Raw genomic sequence first — 23828 nt, 5'->3', positions numbered from 1 at the left:
GCCATCACAGTATTGGAAAATATCAGTTCACTCCAAGGGATTGAATGTACTTTAGCTTCACAGCGGTAGAGTCAGCTCCTGAATCTTCCATGAAATAGGTACATTGCTTTGCAGATTGCAGTGACATTTATTAGACACAAATACCGTACATACATATTTATTGACATCAGCTTCAAGGCCGGATCGCTGGGACATAAATACTAGGACAAGAAAATCATTAAAGTGCCGGTGTTTCAAAACCCTACACTGCAAGCAGAGGTCACACAGACAGAACGCCACACTGAATCACAAATGTCACTTTTGTACAAATATACACCCGACAGGGAACAGAAAGATACAGAAAATAGTGGAGGCAAGATTGCAGAGTCTCCGTGTGGATAACATGCAGGACCCGTACAATTTTCAGTAGTCATATCAACTCTGTATTGGTAATATAGCTCACTAGTTATAAATCTCAATTTACAGAAACCCACCTTGCAGGGTATGCTACATTGGATGAGATGCAGAGAGTCTCAAGACCACCCAGGCAAACAGGTAACATCTCTTTCATGTGGAATGCTTGTATACCGATGGACAAACTTGATGTAGGTAAGGGGCCAGGCCATTCAAAATTGGTCTTTAAAGCCTGACGCCAACTCAGTTTTTATTTTATAAAGAGGGAAGCAAAAGTCATCACAGAACATTGACATGACACAGCATGCTTGTGTTATTATACAGACTTATTGGGTCAGATTCCTTTTTTTGTCATAATACATTATCTGGATAGTATTACTTTTTATTTCTCTGGGCCCTTACGTTTATTTTTCATTTGAATTTATAAAATTCTAAAACTCTGAATGTTAAACCTTTCACATTTCTGATTGGTTGCCATGGATTACTGCAAACCACTTCCTGTTGCATGGTTATTAAGGGCCCTTGCACACTAGGTTCGCTAGTTTGCGGGCTGGTATCTGTTGTGTGCTGGTGGGGCGTTGAGGGCTTGTGTTTTTAGGACACAAGGCCCTTTACCTTTTTTTTTAAAATGGTTGCAAACCCTTACATATTACCACTCAAGTGGCTAGCCTCAGTGGATATACAGAGACGAAACAAATCCTCCTACATATGTTGTAACTGCTCATCTGCAGCCCTCTTCTGTAGGGCTCTTCAAAGTACACAGATCCAAGGCTATTTTCTAAGCAGTAGAAAGCAGGGTGTAGGGATGTCACACACTACACAGCTATGAGCAGGGAGCTAAGTGTAATCTGAGACATGAGTGGAGGGAATGGACACACCCTTTCTACACAGTCTTATAGGGAAATATGCACAGCTGAGGCTGTCAATCACCTTCTATGTGCTGGAGGTTGGAGACAGGATTCTGTGGTGTCAGAGTACTATCAGAAGTGACTCATGCAGATACCAGAGAAAAGACAGAGTAGACGTAAATCACTCTAGGGGCTTTGAATTGAGGCTAGTACACACTATAGGGCAGCCATTCTCAACCAGGGTTTTTCCAGGGGTGGCTAGGGGTTCCTTAACCCCTTGGCGCCGGCGCCTCCCGGCCCTTTAAGGTTTCCAGAAGCCGGGAGGCAGGACAGGGTTTTAGGGTCATGTGACCACCGTAATTCGCTGTCACGGCGGTCACATGATCGGGAAAGGTCCCAATCGAAAGCGGAGATCGGGACCTCTCCTTGAGTATCGAACGTGTGTGCTGGCAGCGTGCAGGGCACGCGCTCTCAGCACATATGTTTTTTTTTATTAGAACGCAAATGTGCGGCCACTTGGCGTCTTGGCCCAGACGTCGGGAGGCCGCACATTTGCGTTCGGCCGGCGCCAAGAGGTTAAGCTGCGACTAACTGAGTTCCTATCTGATGGTGCCTGCATAGTTCCAGTTCCACCACCACTTGGCAGAGCCTGCGGCATGTCTGCAGAGAGTCATCCTAGCCACCACTGTAAGGGGACATTTTTCCTATTTTCCACCACCAATGTAAGGCCCCTTTCACCCCGGGTTGACTCCGTCAAGCGCATACACTTGCTCAGTGGGGGATCTGTCCGTTCATCCCCGCTGACCAGGCAGATGACAGGTCCGTGTCGGCTCCGCTTTTGCAGAGCAGACACGGACAGAGCTGTTCTCTATGAAGCGGTCAGATGTGAACGGACTGCATGTCCGTTTACATCCGATTGAACTTATTCCCATTCGTCTGATTTTGGCAGACTAGATCGGATGCAGACGGGGGTAAACGGACACATCTGCCTCCCCATAAAAAACAAAGGGTGGTCCAATTGGGTCCGCCTGAAAAACGTACAGGCGGACCTGATTTGTCCACTCGTGTGAAGGGGGACTTAGAAGCTTTTTCCCAATGACCCCTGTTAGACTAATCCTACCAGGGGTTCGCTGAGACATGAAAATGATTTCAAGGGTTCCTCTGGAGTTAAAAGGTTGAGAAAGGCTGCTCTAGAGGGATAGACTTTGTCCATTTTTTATTTCAGATTTACAACCACTTTAACTTTATTAAAATGTCACTAAAGCGACTGTTCGTTTATTTCCATGCACTGAAGTGAGTGGACAGAGATTTCAGATGAGCTGCGGTGCAGTTCCCCATCTGCTGGTCCCGTCATGATTTATAAAATCCAGAGGAATTAATAGTGTCAGTATTGCTGACAACAACTAGGTTCCGGCCTCCATTGCACTGACTGGATGCTTTTCCTTCCTCTACTTTAAATACATCCTTTCTACAATCCAAATAAAGCGTGGTTGATAAATATTCCACATTTGCATAAGATTATACTGTATGCTACCACTGGGGAGAAGGAGAGAGTGCTATAAATTCAGAATCACAGCGAGCAATCATATCCATAATGTCATTTTTCTGCATCAGGTCAAGTGCTATAGGCAACAGAAATGGTTTAGACATGTATTAGTTCACTTTAGTCTGCTAGATCTGGTTTCAAGGGATTCTAGGTAAACTAAATGGACATTTTTTACATTGGCACAGTTGCAGTGTTTGCCTCAGGCTGAGTCTGGAAAGGTCAGTCTACTCTTACGTGACTGCTGCTTTCCCTTATCTCTTAAACGGTATTCCTAGGCAAAACATTTTTAATTTTGTATAGCGTAAGGAAAGGTTAGACCCCTTGTCAGGTTTTTATTGCAGTCTGTGTCCCCATAGGGGAGATTCATGCCTCTATTTATACCTGTGACCCATGTCAGTTAATAGGAATGTGAGAAGTAATCCATACTTTTAGAATTGAACAAGGGGAATCTTCCAATGGGGAAAACTGTTTAAGAGGGGAATTCTTATCACTTTGGGAAATTTCCTGTAACTTCCTGTTGTGACTTTTGGGCAGGAAGTCAACAAAAGTTTCCCCAGTGTTCCCCAGGACACCAAAAAAGTAAACTGGCAGGGGTTTAAACCCTTCTGTAGTCTACCCAAAACTAAAAAAGAGTTGTGACTATGCATACTGTACACTTTACTTCCATTGTTGAGATCCCCTGCCATACTCTCAGGTCTGTGTTAAAGTACAACTAAAGTGATAACTTTTTTTTTTTCTTTTGGACTGAGTGGGGATGGATTAGGTTGCCTGTCAGTTTTATTGTTGTCTGTGCCCCTGATAGGAACATTAACCCTCTCTGTCTGTTCACTTTACTATTATCATTGAAAGTAAAAGAAAACCCCACATTTTGGGTTGTCCCCAAGAAAAGTAATAGAGGGTAAATCTTCAAATGGGGACACTAGTTCTGGTGACCTAGGGGTCCCCAATGGATTTCCTTAATTTGCAGGAATTTCCTCTCCCTTCCCGTTTTTGCTATGGGACAGGAAGTGAAGGGAAATTTCCCCAATGGGACACAGATGGAAAAATTAAACTGACAAGGGTTATAACCCTCCCTTGCTCTATCCAAAATGAAAAATAACATTTTTGCCTATAGTTCTAATCAGGGGAGAACTGACCATTTGGAAACTCGGGCACTGCCCGTGGGTCAGTAGGGGGCCCCATGAGATGCCCCTGGTACCTTTTTCATAGGCTTTCTTGAGTTTGGGTAAGGGCACAGGGGCCCCATGATCCCCTATTGCCCGGGGGCTCAATGAGTTGTCAGTCCGTCCCTGGTTCTAATATAAGTGCAAAAACTTTGGATACATTGGCTAGAACTACCGTCATTGATTTATTGCTCTCAGTGTCCCCATTAAAAAAAAAAAAAAGAGAGAGAGAGAGAATAAACACTTAGGGGTAGGATTTCTTTGCCTGATTTTATTGCTGTCTTATTCCCTTAAGGGGGATTCCTTTTACTTAATTTCCCCAACTGAGTGACAGAAAAGAATACAATTCTGACAAAGGTTCTAAAAATTCCCCATGATATCCAAAAAAATAATAGTTTTGATTGAAATTGCACTCAATCAGTCCTGTTGCTGTAACAGGGACCTTCTGTTTTTACTGTTGTATTCTATATAATGCGTATTACAAATTGAGCGGGCAGAGGAGACACCTTCATAATGGTCGCAATCAGGGACGGACTGACAACTCATGGGGCCCCCAGGCAATAGGGGATCATGGGGCCCCTGTGTCCTTGCCCAAACTCAAAAAAGCCTATGAAAAAGGTACCAGGGGCATCTCATGGGGCCCCCTACTGACCCCGGGCCCTCGAGCAGTGCCCAAGTTTCCAAATGGTCAGTCCGCCCCTGGTTGCAGTGGGTGTGTAAAGCTGAGAACTCAAGCTCACATAACTGACCTAGAGTCCCCTAATTACTGAAATATTACTGTTGAGGGGTCTAATCCTTTAAAGGATTTTTTTTTTACTTCAAATACAATGGTAATTTTTTATTTTGCTTTTTCTTGTGTATCCAGATGTACATAACTGGATGCGTTCAGTAAGGCTACGTTCACACTAGCGTTGTGTGCAGGCGGCAGAGAGGCGTTTGGGAAGCCTTTTTACCGCTTCCCAAACGCCTCGGACAATTCTGCACATTGCAGCACATGGTGCTGTTCTAATGGGAGCGTTAGCGTCACGTCGCGGCAAAACGGATGCCTCTGGTCGAGTCAGGAGGCATTGAAGTCTCCTATTCTAGTCTATGGTGCCGCTCTGCAAATGCCCGGCCGGCGGTTGGGACGCGGTTGCGGGGCATTTGCAGAGCAGTAACATCATTCAAACTTCATCATAGGCGTTTGTCGGGCGTTTTTGACGCTCGGCAAACGCCTAGCAACTGCCGCTAAACCACGCATGCGGCGTTTGCGGAGCGTTAAAAAACGCTCCGCAAACGCCGGACCAACGCTTGCCAAACGCTATAGGGGCGTTTGGCAAGCGTTGGTAAAACAGTCAAGTGTGAACGAGCCCTAAGGCAGCTTATTGTGGCTACATGCAAAATGCAACCAGATGTTAGTTTATCGACAGATAGGGTATTATTTTTTAATGGACACGACCATTATACTTTGCACAGTCCTTCTAAATGAGGTAATTAGTATTGGAAAGGGAAATGTACCTGTTTCCAGTAGCAACCAAACCAATCTTAGTTTTTATTTTCTCACTTGCGGCTTGACAGCTGTGGTTTCATCTGATTCTAGCACATTCATTTGCTCACGACACAGCTGAACTCAGCGCTTTCTATTTAAGATCATTTGAAACTTGAAGGGCTTTGTGCCTCTACCAGTGATGTAGAAACCCACAACAACCAATCACTTAGTTTCCAATACACTAAACTGCTAAAAAAAGATGATTTTTGGTCAGATATACATCAATCATTTTTCTGTAAGGTTTACAAAAAGGGGAGGAGAACAAAATGATTTCATGTAATAGCAACCAATAAGATTCAATCTGTTTAGTGTTCATAGGTGTCCTTGAAGATTCCTGGCGGTGGATAGGTTGATAAAAGCTGTTCATTAACTATACACAAGTTTATAGGTGGACACTCCATTCCTATTCTTGTCATACAAGCCGGAGGAGGGTATTTTGGCGTTTTTTCATGTGTTCTTTTTTTTAATGCTACTTATTTCCAAAATCCATCACAGTGTCAAGCAATGCTGGATATATCAAATCTAAAGTACACCAATAGTTTAGCAGTAAGCCTAAGTCTGATGTCACATGGGCAATCCTGATACAGGCGACAAATCTCCAACCAGGGGCGGACTGACAACTCATGGGGCCCCCGGGCAATAGGGGATCATGGGGTCCCTGTGTCCTTGCCCAAACTAAAAAAAGCCTATGAAAAAGGTACCAGGGGCATCTCATGGGGCAGTGCCCGAGTTTCCAAATGGTCACTCTTCCCCTGTCTTCAACATCAGGATTGCTACGAGACTGCTTGCTACTCTCTATGGAATCACTTCCTTCCTGGCAGGCCCAGTGAGTTGTCGCACCGTCGCTGCTTCATTGTTAGCAAGGGATCTGTAACAGGGTTCAAGAAGGATGTGTCATAAGCAGTAGAATCGCCCATGTGAAATCAGCCTAATGCTGTGAAGGAGGAAGGTGGGAGTAGTTTTGAAGTTTTGGGATTTTGTAAGTTTTATGTTTAAAGCTAAACTAGTGTAAACACCGGGGAATGCCATATGTAATAATATTAGAATGTACAATTCTGTATTCTACAGCAGCACTCAGACTGGGAGAGGTATTTATAAGCGTCAGTGAGGTTGTGCTGTCAGTGGACATGCTAACAGGATGAGAATACAGAAGGATGACTTAATTCTTACACATCACTGTTCAATCCATTAGCAGGGATTGTGTGTTTGGCCCAGCGTTATATACGACAATTGGGGTTCTCAATGAACCAACTCAATCTCAGGGTTGCTCAAATTTCAGAAACTTGCTGCACAGAATTTCAAATCCTTTGGCGGGTTTTCATATATGTATATCAACTGTTTATCTACTTTCCCAGTGTTTATTTAATTGTAATGGAACTTTAATAGGCTCACTGTGGCCATATGACAAGGGAGACTTGGGGCTTAGTTGAAAAGGGATCCACTACTTTATTGCTACAGGAAGTGAAGTCAAATATCATCCTTCCAAAATACCCTAAAACGTCCATAAGACGAGTAGGGTACTGCCTTCCAACCGACCTCCTTTACAGTGCATCATTTTCTCCAATACTGCAGGTGACTTTAAGGAAAGAAACACTAATTCAAGGTCTTTGAAGTTCTCAATTTTGCTTCTTCTTGTGGAGGCGTAATGTCTTTTTTTTCTTCATTTGGAGCATGTACCATCTTTACAATCTCCCCAAAATCACTGTAAACAACAATAAATAATAAGAATAAAGTCATAAAGTTATAACATCCTTCTTTGAAAGAACCAGTGCAATGCTTGTCTACTAAATGTCTCTGCTCAGAAATACTGTCCTTGGGTGACAAGCCCTCCATTATACGATGATAGGTTTTTATTAGATGGACATCACCAGGTGGACTTTCGTAACACCACACGGACTTTCAGCCTATCCAAAACTCTTTAAGAACACAGTTTTGTGCAAACACATCATTTTGGGAGAAACAGAATTCTCCTCCTGGTGTCTGGAGACCATATTCTGGCAAGTACCGTCCAGAAAACCTTAAGAATAAAAGAAGGAGGACTTTGTGAAGTTCATGTTGAATAACACACACAGACAAGTCTTGGAAGTGCTGGATGACACATGACACATTCCTTTGTTTTCAGTATGGAGTCTCCCTGGTGATTTGGGTAGAAAATGTGTGGTTGGTGCTGGAGATGCTGTTGGACTTTCTGGTGAAGCCTGGGTGCTTTTTCTTCCTTCTCCATGGTGGGCATAAAAAACTTAGAGTGGAGACAAAGATCTGCCGAAAGTTTGCTGACACCAGATTATAAAGGATTGGGTTGACAGTGGAGCTGACATAGAAGAGGACGTTGGTTAACATGTAGAAGTAGTGGTAGAAATCGTTCATTTCGCTGTGGAAGAATAAGAGTCAAGTTAAAAAATGAAAATATCTACAAGACATTTATTTATTACAGGTACTTATATAGCGCCTTCAATTTACACACATATATTGTACACTCACATCAGTTCCTGCCCCCAAGGAGCGTACAACCTAAGGTCCCTAACTCACATTCATACATACATATACTACAGACAATTTAGACAGGAGCCAATTAACCTACTGGCATGTTTTTGGAATGCTGGAGGAAACCGGAGTACCAGTAGGAAACCCACTCAGGCATAAGGAGAAGATTCAAAGTCCAGGCAGGGTGGTGCCATGGTTGGGAATCAAACCGAAGACCCTAGTGTTGCTAGGCGGAGATGCTAACCACTTAGCCACTGTAATGTTTTCAATTAAAAAATTATATTCCTATTCTTTGTTTTCTGTTTGCTACACAGCTTCCACAGTTCAGGTCCTCTTTAAAGTTGATATCCATAATTTGCTTCCCCCCCGTTCCTTCCCTATCAGCCTCCTCTCACCCCAAAGCACCACACCCTCCTTCCCTTTTTTTTTATTCAAGTCTTCTAGCTGGTCTGGTCTGCAGCTTCTTCTCGTTCTTCTGGTGGGAGCAGCCATTGCTCCAGGACTAAGTGCCACTCACGGAATGGTGTGTAAGCACTACTCAGTACTGTAAACCCAGCTTGCGTGAAGATATGCCCCCTAGGTGAGCATGTAAATGACAACTGGGCTCATAGGAAATGGGCAGGGCAAGAGGACCTCTGGTGCTAGACCAGGAAGGATGTTAGAAACATCAGTGGAGCATGGAGAAGGTGAGTAGAACTTGGGGGAAGGGGATCTATAGATAAAAAAACAGTTAAGAGTTCTACTTTAAGCCCTGTTCCTTAGAACTCTTCACTGTCTCCTTTGCAAATCAAATGTCACACCAATACAGCAGTAGATTTGTTCTTTATATAGTTAGCATCCTGCTTCAGAATACAGGAAAGCTGTCTGGCATGTCACAGCTCATAATTTATGAATGAAACTAATACTTCGCTGAGTGATGCATTTTGCACAGCCTTCCCATATGAAAACCTTAAGACACCAGGTTGTCTGATAGGTTTGTGTGCAGGAATCTAGGAGGTAACATTTCATTTGCCAACGCAGTTTGAATTCTGCAGCAAAAGGGCACAGAGCTTTACTCCTTTGGATATCATAGGTACACAAATTATAGTGACCTGTTAGATTGCTTTTGGTGGTGGGCTTGTCCTGATACCAATCCAGAGGGCTAGTAAATGTAAAGAGGAAAGTATCGCCACTACTCTATGACCTATGACTAAGCCCCGGTGGGCGAGACAAATTGCATCAGGGTGTGTGGTTTGATGGAGATATGTAGGCTGAGGTCACTCCCTATTATTTATTTACCTGGGCTGGTCTGCAGTAGTGCCGATCCTTTCCTCTTTACACAAATTATTGTATTTAAAACGATTATGGCTGAACGCCAGGTACTATCAAAAGTTACCCTTGTAGTCAAGCTCCCCTTTGCACTGTGGAGGTTAATGTGGTTCTAAAGCCTCAAGGTTTTTTTTACCTGAATGCATTCAGGTGAAAAACCTTCTCTGCTGCAGGATCCCCCCAGCCTCCCTTATCCTTAAAAGAGCTCAATCCGATCCAGCGTTGTGTACAGACGGGGTCTCCCTCCACATTGGGCAGATTGATAGCACTGGGAGCCATTGGCTCCAGCTCCTATCAATCAACTCCAGTGACGAGGGAGCGGGGGTGACTGAGTCCAGCTGTGTCAATGGACGCAGCAGTGGTGCTCAGGAACAAGCACGCACGAGTGCCACCATGGGAAAAGGCTTCCTGTGGTGGCACTGGACAGAGGGGAAGAGCCTGGAGCACCGGCAGGGAACCCAAGACGAGGAGGTTCAGGGACACTCTGCACGGAGCAGGTAAGTATAGAGATGTTTGTTATTAAAAAAATATATATTACAGTCGTTGCACATTTCTATATGGGAGGGGACAAAAAAAGCAGTTTTATTTACCTTATCCTTCATTCTCGCAGGCTTCCTGCTAGCTGCGTAACTGGCACCCAAAAGCTGCTTCATTGGTTGCAGGCACTCTGACATCATCCTGTACAATGCAGGAGCTAGCAGTCCTGCATTGTAACAGAGAACATCCTTCCCCTAACCAAGGCAATGGAGAGTAGAGTAGAGCGCCAGTTGCTGGGGGAGTGAGGGATAAGGTAAGTAAAACGACTGTTCCGCTGGACCACCACAAGCTTTTAACCCTTGCAACGCAGGGGTAACTTTTGCTTTTACTTGGAATTTAGCTTTAATAGTAGTTGAAGTATCTCCAGTGCTTTACTTACTCTGTCCAGAGCTCCTCCGGGATGTAACAAAACATCAGTCGCCTCACGTGATATGGGAGCCAGCAGACAACAAACGCTATAACTACCACACCTGTAAAGAGAGAAGGACACAGTGATATAGAAACTGAGCAAACCGTTGTAAAAGGAGGAACTTTTGAAATCAGTAGAGCAGGGCCCTCCTATTAGTTCTAATGGCACACTGCCCGTACTGGAAAACGCAACCGTACTGGGAACCGAGGTTCCCGTGTGGGCTGCGTTTTCCATAGAAGTGCAGGGACTTCTTTCCCTGCGTGAATGGGCTCTCGTGCCCGTGCAAAACGCGGCCCGCATGGCCGTATAGATGTGAACCGGGGTTTGTGTAATTGTGAGTAAAGGAGAGTGGACTGTGCATGCATAGATGAGGAGGTAGGATTTTTTTTCGAGGTTTTCGTGCATCTGGCGCTGAGTGTGTTCTGCCATCTGCAGGACAAATTGGGGGGGGGGGGGATGATCGTGTCAGCGGTTGAAGAAGTAGTAATTTGTTAGGGGAATGGAGTACAGCATTTTAATATACTGGAGACACTCTGGTGCATTAGGACCATTTTGGGAACTGTGTGTAAAGGTGAATTTACCCTGTGATAATTTACACTAACATTGGTGTCCATTTATGAACCAGCGGTAATAGATCGCTGCTCAGTTCTCCGGCATTCTCGGAGAACACAGTTCTCCTGTGAATGCAGTTTATGAAGCAGTTCTCCGAACGAAGGGAGAACGGTCTCCAAACGCTGGAGAACGGTCTACAAACTCTGGAAAACTGCTGATTTTACTATAATCTCGTGAGATTACAGTAAAAGATCAGTTTACTAAACAGAGGTAAATTATCTCTGCTTAGTTTGCGGTCCCTCTGATTCTCCAGCTCTGGGCTGGAGAATCTGGAGGGAGAACACAGATCACCAGAGAAGGGCTGACATGATCTCCTGAGTGTCATAAACTGTGAATGACCAGAGAATAGCTGAGATCCGTTGAATCGCAGCTATTCTGTGTCATAAACGGACACCAAAGTGACAGGTGGAAGTTGAAGGGTCAATGTCCCATTTGTAAAATGTTTATGCGTGAGGTGAGAGGGAAGATTGATAGCCAACAAGCTTTCACCTGCTACAAATCTGCCTTCCGCACCTACACCTCCTCCCTCCACGCAGCCAAACAAGCCTACTTCCTGACCCTCATCAAGGCCCTCTCCTCCAATCCTCGCCGACTCTTCTCCACCTTCAACTCTCTACTCTCTCCACCCCCACCTCCACCCAGCACCTCACTCACCGCCCTTGAGATTGCCAATCACTTCAAAAACAAGATTGACACAATTCGCAAGGACATTGCCGCAACTCACACGCCCTCTCAACCCGTCCCCTCTCACACAGCTACCCCCTCATCCCCCCTCCCCCTCGACATTACCCGCAGGGACTTCGTCACTGCTCAAACTCCCTCCAACCCCGTTCCCCCTCACTCAGCTACCCCCTCATCACCCCTCTCCCACGGCCCCACCACTGCTCTGACCTCCACTCCCACCCCACCCTACATTCCTCATACTGAAGCTCCCCCAACACTCCACACCTTTGACCTTACTACCATCGAGGAAGTCTCCAAGATCCTCTCTGATGCCCGCCTCACCACCTGCCCCCTCGACCCTATCCCCTCACAATTCCTACGACCTCCCTCCCCCTCCATCCTACGCTCCCTCACCCATATCTTTAATCTCTCCCTCTCCTCCGGCACTTTCCCCTCCCCACTGAAGCATGCACACATCACCCCCATACTTAAAAAGCCCTCCCTGGACCCCAATGACCCGAACAACCTCAGACCCATCTCCCTGCTCCCACTTACATCTAAACTCCTCGAGCGTCTCGTCTACACCCGCCTATGCTCTCACCTCAACGACAACAACCTCCTCGATCCCCTACAGTCTGGCTTCCGCCCCCCTACACTCCACCGAACCCGCCTTACTCAAACTCTCCAACGACCTTCTAACCGCCAAAGCTAATGGCCACTATTCAGTGCTCCTACTCCTTGACCTCTCTGCGGCCTTCGACACAGTTGACCACCCCCTCCTCCTCAAAATACTACACTCCCTCGGCCTCAGAGATTCTGCTCTCTCCTGGCTCTCATCCTACCTGTCACAACGCTCTTTCAGCGTTACCTATAATGCTACCACCTCCCCCTCACTCCCCCTCTCTGTTGGGGTCCCTCAAGGCTCTGTCCTTGGGCCCCTTCTCTTCTCCATCTACACCTCCTCCCTTGGCCAACTCATACACTCTCACGGCTTCAACTACCACCTCTATGCCGACGACACACAAATCTATCTCTCAACCCCCCACCTCACCCCCTCGGTCTCTGCCCAAATCACACACCTACTGAGCGACATATCAGATTGGATGTCGCTCCACTTCCTTAAACTGAATCTCTCCAAAACCGAGCTCCTTGTCTTCCCCCCAGCCCGAACCCCACCCCCCATTGACTTCTACATCACATCCAACAACGCCAATATCAAACCCGCTCTGCAGGCCAGAGTACTTGGTGTCATTCTGGACTCCAACCTATCCTTCCAGCCCCAAGTCCAATCTTTAACAAACTCGTGCAGACTCCACCTCCGCAACATCGCCAAAATCCGCACGTTCCTAACCCCAGAAACCACTAAACAGCTCATCCACTCCCTCATCATATCACGACTCGACTACTGCAACTCCCTCCTCACTGGCCTGCCTCGCCGCTGGCTATCCCCGCTTCAGTTGATCCTGAATACGGCTGCCAGACTCATTCACCTTTCCAACCGCTCCATTTCCGCCACCCCCCTCTGCCAATCCCTCCACTGGCTTCTGATTGCGCAACGGATCAAATTTAAAATCCTAACACTGACGTACAAAGCTGTCCACCATACTGCCCCGAACTACATCACTGACCTAATATCCAAGTACCGCCCAGCACGCACACTCCGCTCCTCACAAGACCTCCTTCTCTCTAGTTCCCTGGTCTCCTCCTCCCATGCCCGCCTCCAGGACTTCTCCAGGGTGTCACCCATCCTCTGGAACTCCCTGCCCCAACCCATCAGATTATCACCTACTCTCCTCTCCTTTAGGCGCACCCTGAAAACCCATCTCTTCAGGGAAGCCTACCTCACCCCCTGCTAACTTGCTGACCTCCTCCACTCTTCCTACCACTCCATCCCCCACAGCTATCTCCTCCTGTACCACTGCCCCATCCCTTCTAGATTGTAAGCTCGAAAGAGCAGGGCCCTCGATCCCCTCATGTTTTGCATTGTATTGGTATTGTTCTGTCACATGTTCTGTCCCCCTTTGTAATGTACAGCGCTGAGTGAACTATTGGCGCTTTATAAATACTGTATAATAATAATAATAATAGCACATATTCTTCTTAATATATAGGTCTGACTGTTTAATCAAGCCTCATTAGGGGTTACTTTATTATTCTGTGTTATGCATTTTTGTATTCCGCTGATCCTCTGTCTGGGAAAGCTTCCAGCATATTTATAAAGACATATGATATTGTCTGTTATGCTAATCACTAAGGCTACTTGGCTTAGCTCATCTTGCAGAAACCAAAATGCACATGGTGAAAAAGATCCAAAAGGCTGCAAAGTCTAAACTACAAGGAAAGGACAGTTTAGGGCTCTTATCTCCTATTCAAGGTCACCCCTTCGTTAGGGCTCATTTAGACAGCCATGTTGATTTATGCAGGATCTTGCTGGCAATTAGACCCTGTGTAAAAAGTTCTCAGTATTCTGCTATGTTACTGGAATCTATTGGCTACCGCCACTGCTCAGCAGCAACATTTAAATATCAACGATGTGTAGCCAGAGGTACGCCGCTGCTGATGATTACATGTTTACATTAGGGAAGAATGTAAACACCACCAGAGTGAAATCATCAGCGGCGCTGCTGCTGCTAGCTGTGCATTTTTGATATTTACATGCCGGCCTTGAGCAGCAGCGGTGGCCAATAGGGTCCACGTACCTAAATATCAAATGTGTGTAATCAACAGCAGCGGTGGCCAATAGGGTCCACGTACCTAAATATCGAATGTGTGTAATCAGCAGCAGCGGTGGCCAATAGGGTCCACGTACCTAAATATCAAATGTGTGTAATCAACAGCAGCGGAGGCCAATAGGGTCCACGTACCTAAATATCAAATGTGTGTAATCAACAGCAGCGGTGGCCAATAGGGTCCACGTACCTAAATATCAAATGTGTGTAATCAACAGCAGCGGTGGCCAATAGGGTCCACGTACCTAAATATCAAATGTGTGTAATCAACAGCAGCGGTGGCCAATAGGGTCCACCTACCTAAATATCAAATGTGTGTAATCAACAGCAGCGGTGGCCAATAGGGTCCACGTACCTAAATATCAAATGTGTGTAATCAGCAGCAGCGGTGGCCAATAGGGTCCACGTACCTAAATATCAAATGTGTGTAATCAACAGCAGCGGTGGCCAATAGGGTCCACCTACCTAAATATCAAATGTGTGTAATCAGCAGCAGCGGTGGCCAATAGGGTCCACGTACCTAAATATCAAATGTGTGTAATCAGCAGCAGCGGTGGCCAATAGGGTTCACCTACCTAAATATCAAATGTGTGTAATCAACAGCAGCGGTGGCACAGCTGACACAATGTTGATATTTACATGTTGACCCTGAGCAGTGGTCTTCAGTAGGGTCCATGTACACTGTATATCAGGCTCCAGGCACACGGGACGTTTTGATAACGCTGGTAGCGTTAGCTGTGTAAAGTCATGTTAAAAATTTGATTTTTTTTTCAGCTTTTTCTAGTGTTTTGTCTGGTCAAAAAAAGTCCAAAAATGCTGGTTTGCAGCGTTTTCCCTCGTTTTCCCTCGTTTTTTCAGCGTTACAGCGTTTTTACAGCTAAAAAACTCCTCTAGAAACCCACTAGTCCTGGGGTTTTTTTCCAGCCAAAAAATGTTGATTACAGTCTATGTGTGCATGGACACAGGATTATTTTTTATTATTATTATTATTATACAGGATTTATATAGTGCCAACAGTTTGCTCAGCGCTTTACAATATAACGGGAGACAATACAGCAACAATACAAGAGGGATAGGAGGGCCCTGATCCTGGGAGCTTACAATCTAAGAGGGCTGGTGGTACAAAAGGTAGTAACTGTGGGGGATGGACTGGCAGGAGGAGTAGAAGATTCCATTATTACCTGAAGACAGCATAGGATTCCCTGAAGAGATAGGTTTTCAGGAATCGTCTAAAAGTCAGCAGAGTAGGCGATAGTCTGATAAATTGGGGTAGAGAGTTCCAGAGCATGGGGAAGCTCTGGAGATGTTCTGGAGACGAGCATGGGAGGAGGAGACAAGGGAGCTAGAAAGCAGGAGGTCGTGTGAGGAGCAAAGAGTACGGTTTGAGTGATATTTAGATAACATGCTGGGGGGTTTACTGGCTATAGAAAGAAACGTCAAGAGCCAAAAACAGCCGCTGTAAAAAAGTCCCGTGTGCATGAGGACTAATGGTTTATGCCTGTAAATTTTAGTAAAAATGTTTCCAAGCATTCAGCATAAAATAGAGTCCCAAATACAGCCCTGGACCAGGGGCAGACTGACCATTTGGCATTGCCTGAGGGCCCGGGGTCAGTAGAGGGCCCCATGAGATGCCCCTGGTACCTTTTCCATAGGCTTTTTTGAGTTTGGACAAGGACACAGGGGCCCCATGATCCCCTATTGTCCCGGGGGCCCCATGAGTTGTCAGTCCGCCCCTGCCCTAGACACAGCTTTGTTGTGTATTTTTTTTTAATGCTGCTATACATAGTGTAACATTATGCTGCCAGATGCAGCTGTGTGAATACGCCTTCTTTAGTGCTGCGAACATTTGAAAACAAAACTATAAATTGTTCATATTTGTTTGCAGCCTTCATGATGCCTGTGTGAAGAGGCCATTAATTCGATTTTCCCATTTTTTTGTGTTCGTTAGAAATGCATTGACATACTGGATTCTTACAGCTCCAGTAGCGAGATGTCCCAGTTTCTGACAGAATGCTAATCCACACGCTAATTGGATGCCACCCCGCCCCTTCGTTTTAATTTTGTAATGAATGTATGTCCTCACCTTCCATTCTATCAATTGTCCTCCTCCATTTATGGATCTTCATTCTGTCTGGCTCATTGCACCACATCTTCACTAATAATAACATAAACAGGCGAGCTGCAGACAATGTCTGCACACTGCCATCCAGGGAAACAATGCTTATTTTTTCTGAAAAGATGGTGTGTTATGCAAAGTGTATTATTTTAACAAAGTAATGTATTTTTAATTTAATTTGTTGTAGTTTTTACTAGTTCGCTGTCAAGTATTAACAATCTCTACAACCTAACACATCCACTTTGAACCTTTCTCCAATTTTTTTCTCATTTCTGAGATACATTAGTTTTGCACTAAACGGCTTTTTTCATTTGCAGTCTCAGTTTACACGTGTGCGATTTTACCCGCAATAATGCACGGCAAGAGGATTAGCATTATGTTCTGTAAGGAACATTCACATGTGTGCATTTCTTTTCGATGCATTTTGCTGCAACAATGCGCATTTTTTTGCCCCATAGACTTAGTGCATCAGTGCAGAATTTGTTGGACACGCATTTCTTTTGAATTTTTTGCTGCTATTCTGTCTCTTAGTGTTACAATACACCGAACGTTCGATGTTTAGATTGATCATTTCTTTGTGAGTGGGCAAACATTCAAAATCAGCAGGGGATCAAATACCGTACTTATTTCCTTCAATGTAAGTGAATGAAAAACACATCACATGTGTTAAAAAATGCACAAAAACTGCTGGAAAATTCAGGCACCAAAGTGTGAACCTAGCCTAACATATTGTATAGATTGAGTTTTATTGCACAACCAGGTACTTACATTTTTTTTTTAGCTTTTACTTAGGCAGAAAAAGGGAATTATTAAAAGATATAATTTTCAAATAAATGGTGCAGCCCCAGTGTCGGAGTAACAACACAGCAGGAGAATTTGAGACAAGGAACAAAGCATTGTCACCCTATAAAAGGAAGTACCTGAACAAGGACCTTTATGGCAGTATCCCAGGAACTCTTTAACCCCTTAGTACTGGCGCCTCCCGAGCTTTAAGGGTTTCAGAAGCCGGGAGGCGGAGTTTAGGGTCATGTGACCGCTGTGACACGCCGTCACATGATCGGGAAAGGTCGAAAGAGGAGATCGGGACCTTTCCGTGAGTACCGGACATGTGCTTAGAGCGCGCAGGGAGCACGCTCTCAGCACATATGGTTTTTTTTTAATAGAACGCAAATGTGCGGCTGCTCGGCGTCTAGGCCCATATGCCAGGAGGCTGCACATTTGCGTTCGGCTGGCGCCAAGAGGTGAAAGAAAGCTCTAGATTAAAAAATATTGAAACCAACTTTTTAAATTACACTGTGTTTAAGTTTATATGAGATATTAATTACGGGGTTTATATACACTCACCGGCCACTTTTTTAGGTATACCTTGCTGGTGCCAAGAAAATATCCCCCACACCATTATACTACCACCAGCCTGAACCATTCATACAAGACAGGATGGATCCATGCTTTCATGTTGTTTCCGCCAAATTCCGACCCTACCATCTGAATGTTGCAGCAACCAGTCTGCCCATTCTTCTCTGACCGCTGACATCAACAAGGCATTTTCGTCCACACAACTGCCGCTCACTCATTTTCTCTTTTTTGGACCATTCTATGTAAGCCCTTGGGCGTGAAAAACCCAGATCAGCAGTTTATGATATACTCAGACGAGCCTTTCTGGTACCAAAAACCATGCCATGTTCAAAGTCACTTAAATCCCCTTTCTTCCCCATTCTGATACTCGGTTTGAACATCAGCAAATCGTCTTCACTGCGTCTACATGCCTAGTCACTGCCCTATGATTGGCTGATTGGCAATTTGTGTTACCAAGCGATTGAACAGGTGTACCTAATAAAGTGGCCAGTGCGTGTACACTTTTAGGTGTCCGTTTATGACACAGAGAATAGCTGCGATTCAACGGATCTCAGCTATTCTCTGGTCATTCACAGTTTATGACACTCAGAAGATCATGTCAGCTCTTCACTGGAGATCTGTGTTCTCCCTCCAGATTCTCCAGCCCAGAGCTGGAGAATCAGAGGGACCGCAAACTAAGCAGAGATAATTTACCTCTGTTTAGTAAACTGATCTTTTACTGTAATCTCGTGAGATTATAGTAAAATCAGCCGTTTTCCAGAGTTTGTAGACCGTTCTCCAGCATTTGGAGACCGTTCTCCCTTCGTTCAGAGAACTGCTTCATAAACTGCATTCACAGGAGAATGCCGGAGAACTGAGCAGCGATCTACAGTTGTGACCAAAATTATTCAACCCCCAATGCTGTAAAGGGGTTTAGGGACTATAGTGTACATTTGGAATTGTATTCAGAATCAAATCCTACAAGGACGTTGTAACTACCCAAATGCAACTAAAATGACATCAATTGTTTATGTAATACAGTAGTAAATGGTTCTTATGTGGTTTCTTCATTGCCACAATTATTCAACCCCTTAAAGACTACCACTCTGAAGAACAGAGGTTCATACAGGTGCTTTCCATCAGGTATTGAAAACACCTGTGGATGTCACCGAGCAGCAATCAAGCATAATAAGCACCAATTAGGCAGCTTTAAAATGACTGTGATACTCAGCTCCTTCTAGACATTTACTGGTGTGGTTACAAACATGGTGAAGGCAAGAGAATGGTCCAGGAAGACAAGAGAAGAGGTGATTTCTCTTCACAGGAAGGGCAATGGCTATAAGAAGATTGCAAAGATGTTAAACATACCAAGAGACACCTTAGGAAGCATCATTCGCAAATTCAAGGCAAAGGGCACTGTTGAAACGCTACCTGGTCGTGGCAGAAAGAAGATGCTGACTTCGACTGCTGTGCGCTACCTGAAGCGTAGAGTGGAGAGAAGTCCCCGTGTGACTGCTGAGGAACTGAGAAAAGATTTGTCAGATGTGGGTACAGAAGTTTCAGCCCAGACAATAAGACGCACACTGCGTAATGAAGGCCTCCGTGCCAGAACTCCCAGGCGTACCCCCTTGCTGTCTCCAAAGAATAAGAAGAGTCGACTGCAGTATGCCAAAAGCCATGTGGACAAACCACAAAAGTTGTGGGATAGTGTTCTGTGGACTGATGAAACAAAATTAGAACTGTTTGGGCCCATGGATCAACGCTATGTTTGGAGGAGGAAGAACAAGGCCTATGATGAAAAGAACACCTTGCCTACTGTGAAGCATGGTGGAGGGTCAATCATGCTTTGGGGCTGTTTTGCTTCTGCAGGTACAGGGAAGCTTCAGCGTGTGCAAGGTACCATGAATTCTCTTCAGTACCAGGAGATATTGGATGGAAACGTGATGCAGTCCGTCACACACCTGAGGCTTGGGAGACGTTGGACCTTTCAACAGGACAATGATCCCAAGCATACCTCCAAGTCCACTAGAGCATGGTTGCAGAGGAAAGGCTGGAACATTTTGGAGTGGCCATCGCAGTCACCAGACTTAAATCCGATTGAGAACCTCTGGTGGGACTTAAAGAAAGCAGTTGCAGTGCGCAAGCCTAAGAATGTGACTGAACTGGAGGCCTTTGCCCATGAAGAATGGGCGAAGATACCCGTAGATCGCTGCAAGACACTTGTGTCAAGCTATGCTTCACGTTTAAAAGCTGTTATAACTGTAAAAGGATGCTGTACTAAGTACTAAGATTGAATGTCACTTGGGGGTTGAATAAAACTGATAATGCTGTGAGCACAGAAAAGACATTTGTGGTTATTTCATTATAACTGTTATGTTATATTTGTCTGACCTACAAGTGCCTCTTTAATGTAAATGTAAGCAAGATGACTGAATGATCAAAAGCAATGTCAAACTGGCCAAAACACTCAATTTCAGTGGGGGTTGAATAATTTTGGTCACAACTGTATTACCGCTGGTTCATAAATGGACACCTTAAGTGGGTAACCCAGTGTAGCGGCGAGTACAGCACCGTCTATCTGCATTAGACTTTACCGGCCGTATTTACAAGTTGGCTGCTGACTATAATGGATTGAATCCCAGGAGATACATCACTATCCATTGCTTGTTATTGCAGAAACAGCTTTGTTGCCGCAACAAATGTGATTATGTAGTTTGCCTCTCTACAGCACCACCTGGAACAATGTAATCCAATCCCAAGACCAGATGCAACTCACACACCATCTGTTGTTCCATTTAATGCAGAAACACCAACCTGTGTTTAGCTTGATTTGTAACAGAGGATAACACGGGGGCTTACTTTGTATTTTTCCTGTAAATACACCTGCTGAAACGTTGCCAGAAAGGCTACACAGTCTAACAGCGGGATATGTATTTTAACTTATGCTACCTATAACATGTTTGCATGTTCCGAAAAACACCTGTGGCCATTCACACTGCAAACTTGTGTCGTTTTTGGAATTTATCAGTTGTGAATGTGGCTTTCACATACACAGGGAGTATGAGATACAGTAACACGTACAGATCTCTCTCTCTCTCGTTCATCCCTGTGGGCTGAACAATAAAAATGAACAGACTCTCTCATTCGTGTTAAGCAGCCTAGATGGAGAAATCTTCTCAGTCACCTATTGTTTTTTGACAGCCTCTGCTCCCATGAATAGTGACCTCTACTGATTAACTGCAGTCACTGTTTGGAAAAATATTCCACCCAGTTACTTTGATTTTCAAATTGAAGTTTGTTGAGTGCTACTGACAGAACCATCCATGGCTTGAATTTCAGCTAGTTCAGCGGGAATCATGCAAAATTAGAATCTTTATAAAATCTCTTTATAAGCCCTACATTTTTTCATATGGTACCTTACAGCAGCCATTCCCAACCAGGGTTCCATGGAAGCCTAGGGCTCTTCCAGAGGTTGCTGGGGGTTCCTTGATCTTTGGCTGATTGACCTATCATTTAATGGCATCTGCATAGTTTCTGGGGCAAACATCACATGGCTTGAAACTAGCTGCATGGCATCAATAATCTTGCTAGGTGTTTGTAAGGGTGGCATTCTGACTAACACTGAAGGAGGGGGGGGGGGGGCATTCTTCCCACTGGCCAACAATGCAAGGGGCATTTTTCTCTCTGGCCACCAATGTAAGGGGCATACTTCCTACTGGCCACCAATTTAGGGAGTATTCGTTCCACTGACTATCAACATAAGGGGCATTTTTCCCCCTCTGACCAATAATTTAAGGGACATTCTTTCCACTGACCATCAATCTAAGGGACATGCTTTCCACTGACTATTAATCTATGGGACATTCTTTTCACTGATCACCAATATAAGGGGCATTCTTCTCACTGACCACCGTTCTTACTAACTAGCAATGTAAGGAGCATTCCCACTGACTACAAATCTAAGGGATATTCTTGCCACTGAGCACCAATGTAAGGGATATTCTAGCTACTGAGCACCAATGTAAGGGACATTTTTTCTCACTGACCTCCAATGCAAGGGACATTCTTCCCACTAACCTCCAATGTAAGGGACATTCTTCCCACTGACCACCAATGTAAGGGACATTTTTCCCACTGACCCCCAATGTAAGGAGCATTCTTCCCACTGATCACCAATGTAAGGGACATTCTTCCCACTAACCTCCAATGTAAGGGACATTTTTCCCACTGACCACCAATGTAAGGGACATTCTTCCCACTGACCACCAATGTAAGGGACATTCTTCCCACTGACCACCAATGTAAGGGACATTCTTCCCACTAACCTCCAATGTAAGGGACATTCTTCCCACTGACCACCAATGTAAGGGACATTCTTCCCACTAACCTCCAATGTAAGGGACATTCTTCCCACTGATCACCAATGTAAGGGACATTCTTCCCACTGACCCCCCAATGTAAGGGACATTCTTCCCACTGACCACTAATGTAAGGGACATTCTTCCCACTAACCTCCAATGTAAGGGACATTCTTACCACTGACCACCAATGTAAGGGACATTCTTACCACTGACCACCAATGTAAGGGACATTCTTCCCACTGGTCCACAATGTAAGGAGCATCCCTTTTACTGACCACCAATGTAAGGGACATTTTTTCTCACTAACCACCAATGTAAGGGACTGTCTTCCTGCTGACCCCTGATGAATTGGTTTTAGCTGGGGTTCCCTGAGATCTGGAAATTATTTCAAAGGTTCCTCTGGGATAAAAAGTTTGATAAAGTCTTCTTTACAGTCTCAGGCAGCCTTTTCCATTTTAGATTCCAACATTTGGTCTAAACTCTTGTAATGCTGCAGTAACTGTCAGGTGTGTGCACATGCAGTGACCTTTGGAGACAAGCTGTTTAGCATTAGAGAAGGAAGTCCACCAGCTTTTAAATGGTTGAAGACAAAAAGATGGTGAAGAAAGTAGTTAAAGTGGGCATAGTCAAAAAAGATCTTCTATTTACCTGTCTCTGAAAAGGAGCAGAAGGCCCTTCTCTGGGACCTCATGCCAGTTGAACACATGACCAAGGGTCTAGGCATTTGGCAATGCTATTGTGCTGAAGAGAAATAGCCACTCTGAGGTTTATCGTAAATCTCCTTATCTGCAAAGATCATGTGCCCAAATGATTAGGCATTTGATCATGTGATCTCAGCTTGCTTAACCAGCCAGAAGAGGGGCTTTTGCTCCTTTTTATTTGCTTTGCCTTTAAAGGTCCCGTTCAGGTCAAAGAATGGGATCGTTCAATTCCTTTTATAGTTTTGTATCTGAAGTTTTCCCTTTTACTTTGTTGTCATACAGGTGGAACCTAAATCTGTATTACCTCTGCTAAATTTTTTCCTAATGGACCCCCTGCAGGTTTCTGCCATAATGTGTTTGCATGCACTGCCTTCCAACGCTGTGTGGCGCTCGGCCGCTTGAATAGGCGGGCCGTGATGTTGTCACTGCTGCGCACAGGAGATACTCTAAGCTGTGCATGCGCAGCTCAGCATACATTGCCGCTGACATGCAGGGGGAAGCATTTATGACAGAAGAGACCATTTGAGTCTCTTCTGTCATAAAAGTCCTTTAAAAGCATTTTTTTTAAATTGAGTTCAGTACCACTTTATCATCTAAAACAATTAAAATGACACGGGGGGGTTATTTACTAAAGCTGGAGAGTGCAAAAATCAGGCTCACTTCTGCATAAAAACCAATCTGCTTCCAGGTTTTATTGCCAAAGCCTAATTAAACAAGCTGAGGTTAGAGTCTGATTGGTTTCTATGTAGAGGTGAGCCTGATTTTTCACTGTCCAGCTTTAGTAAATAAACCCCCATTTCTCTGCTGAGGCTACATTGAGCTGCACTTTCACTGTAACTATACCTTACAGTCAGACTAGGCCGGTTGCAAGGGTCTCTGTGGTATTTGGATGGCCAGTAAAATCTGAAAAAGTGTATGGGGCCTGGAAGAACAGAACAAAATGAAGGATCTTGTGACATTAAAGAATGCACAACAAATACATTAAAGGATTATAAATGTGAAACAAGCAGTTTATGCCTAAGAAACCCAAATGAATGACAGTAAATACCATTTATAATAATCTATGCTCACATGCAAAGTAATCCCAGTATATAT

At 44.7% G+C, this 23828-nt stretch overlaps 1 protein-coding gene across 1 annotated transcript in view; it reads right to left on the bottom strand.

The window, feature by feature from the left end:
• Nucleotides 1-5450: 5450 nt before the first annotated feature.
• Nucleotides 5451-23828, bottom strand: part of NTSR1 (neurotensin receptor 1) — a 183236-nt gene continuing 164858 nt past the window's right edge. The window contains exons 3-4 of the mRNA XM_089661539.1: nt 10187-10277; nt 5451-7849 (exon numbers count right to left, since the gene is read on the bottom strand). Coding sequence (XP_089517665.1) covers nt 7597-7849; nt 10187-10277 — 344 coding nt within the window. The 3' untranslated portion in view covers nt 5451-7596. The remainder of the gene's footprint in view (nt 7850-10186; nt 10278-23828) is intronic.

The sequence above is a fragment of the Staurois parvus genome, unplaced genomic scaffold (assembly GCF_062004578.1).
Source record: "Staurois parvus isolate SC_StPar_1 unplaced genomic scaffold, SC_StPar_1.0 ptg001349l, whole genome shotgun sequence".
Classification (NCBI taxonomy): domain Eukaryota; kingdom Metazoa; phylum Chordata; class Amphibia; order Anura; family Ranidae; genus Staurois; species Staurois parvus.
Note: the sequence above shows the minus strand (reverse complement) of the source record. Positions and strands in the feature narration are given on the sequence as shown.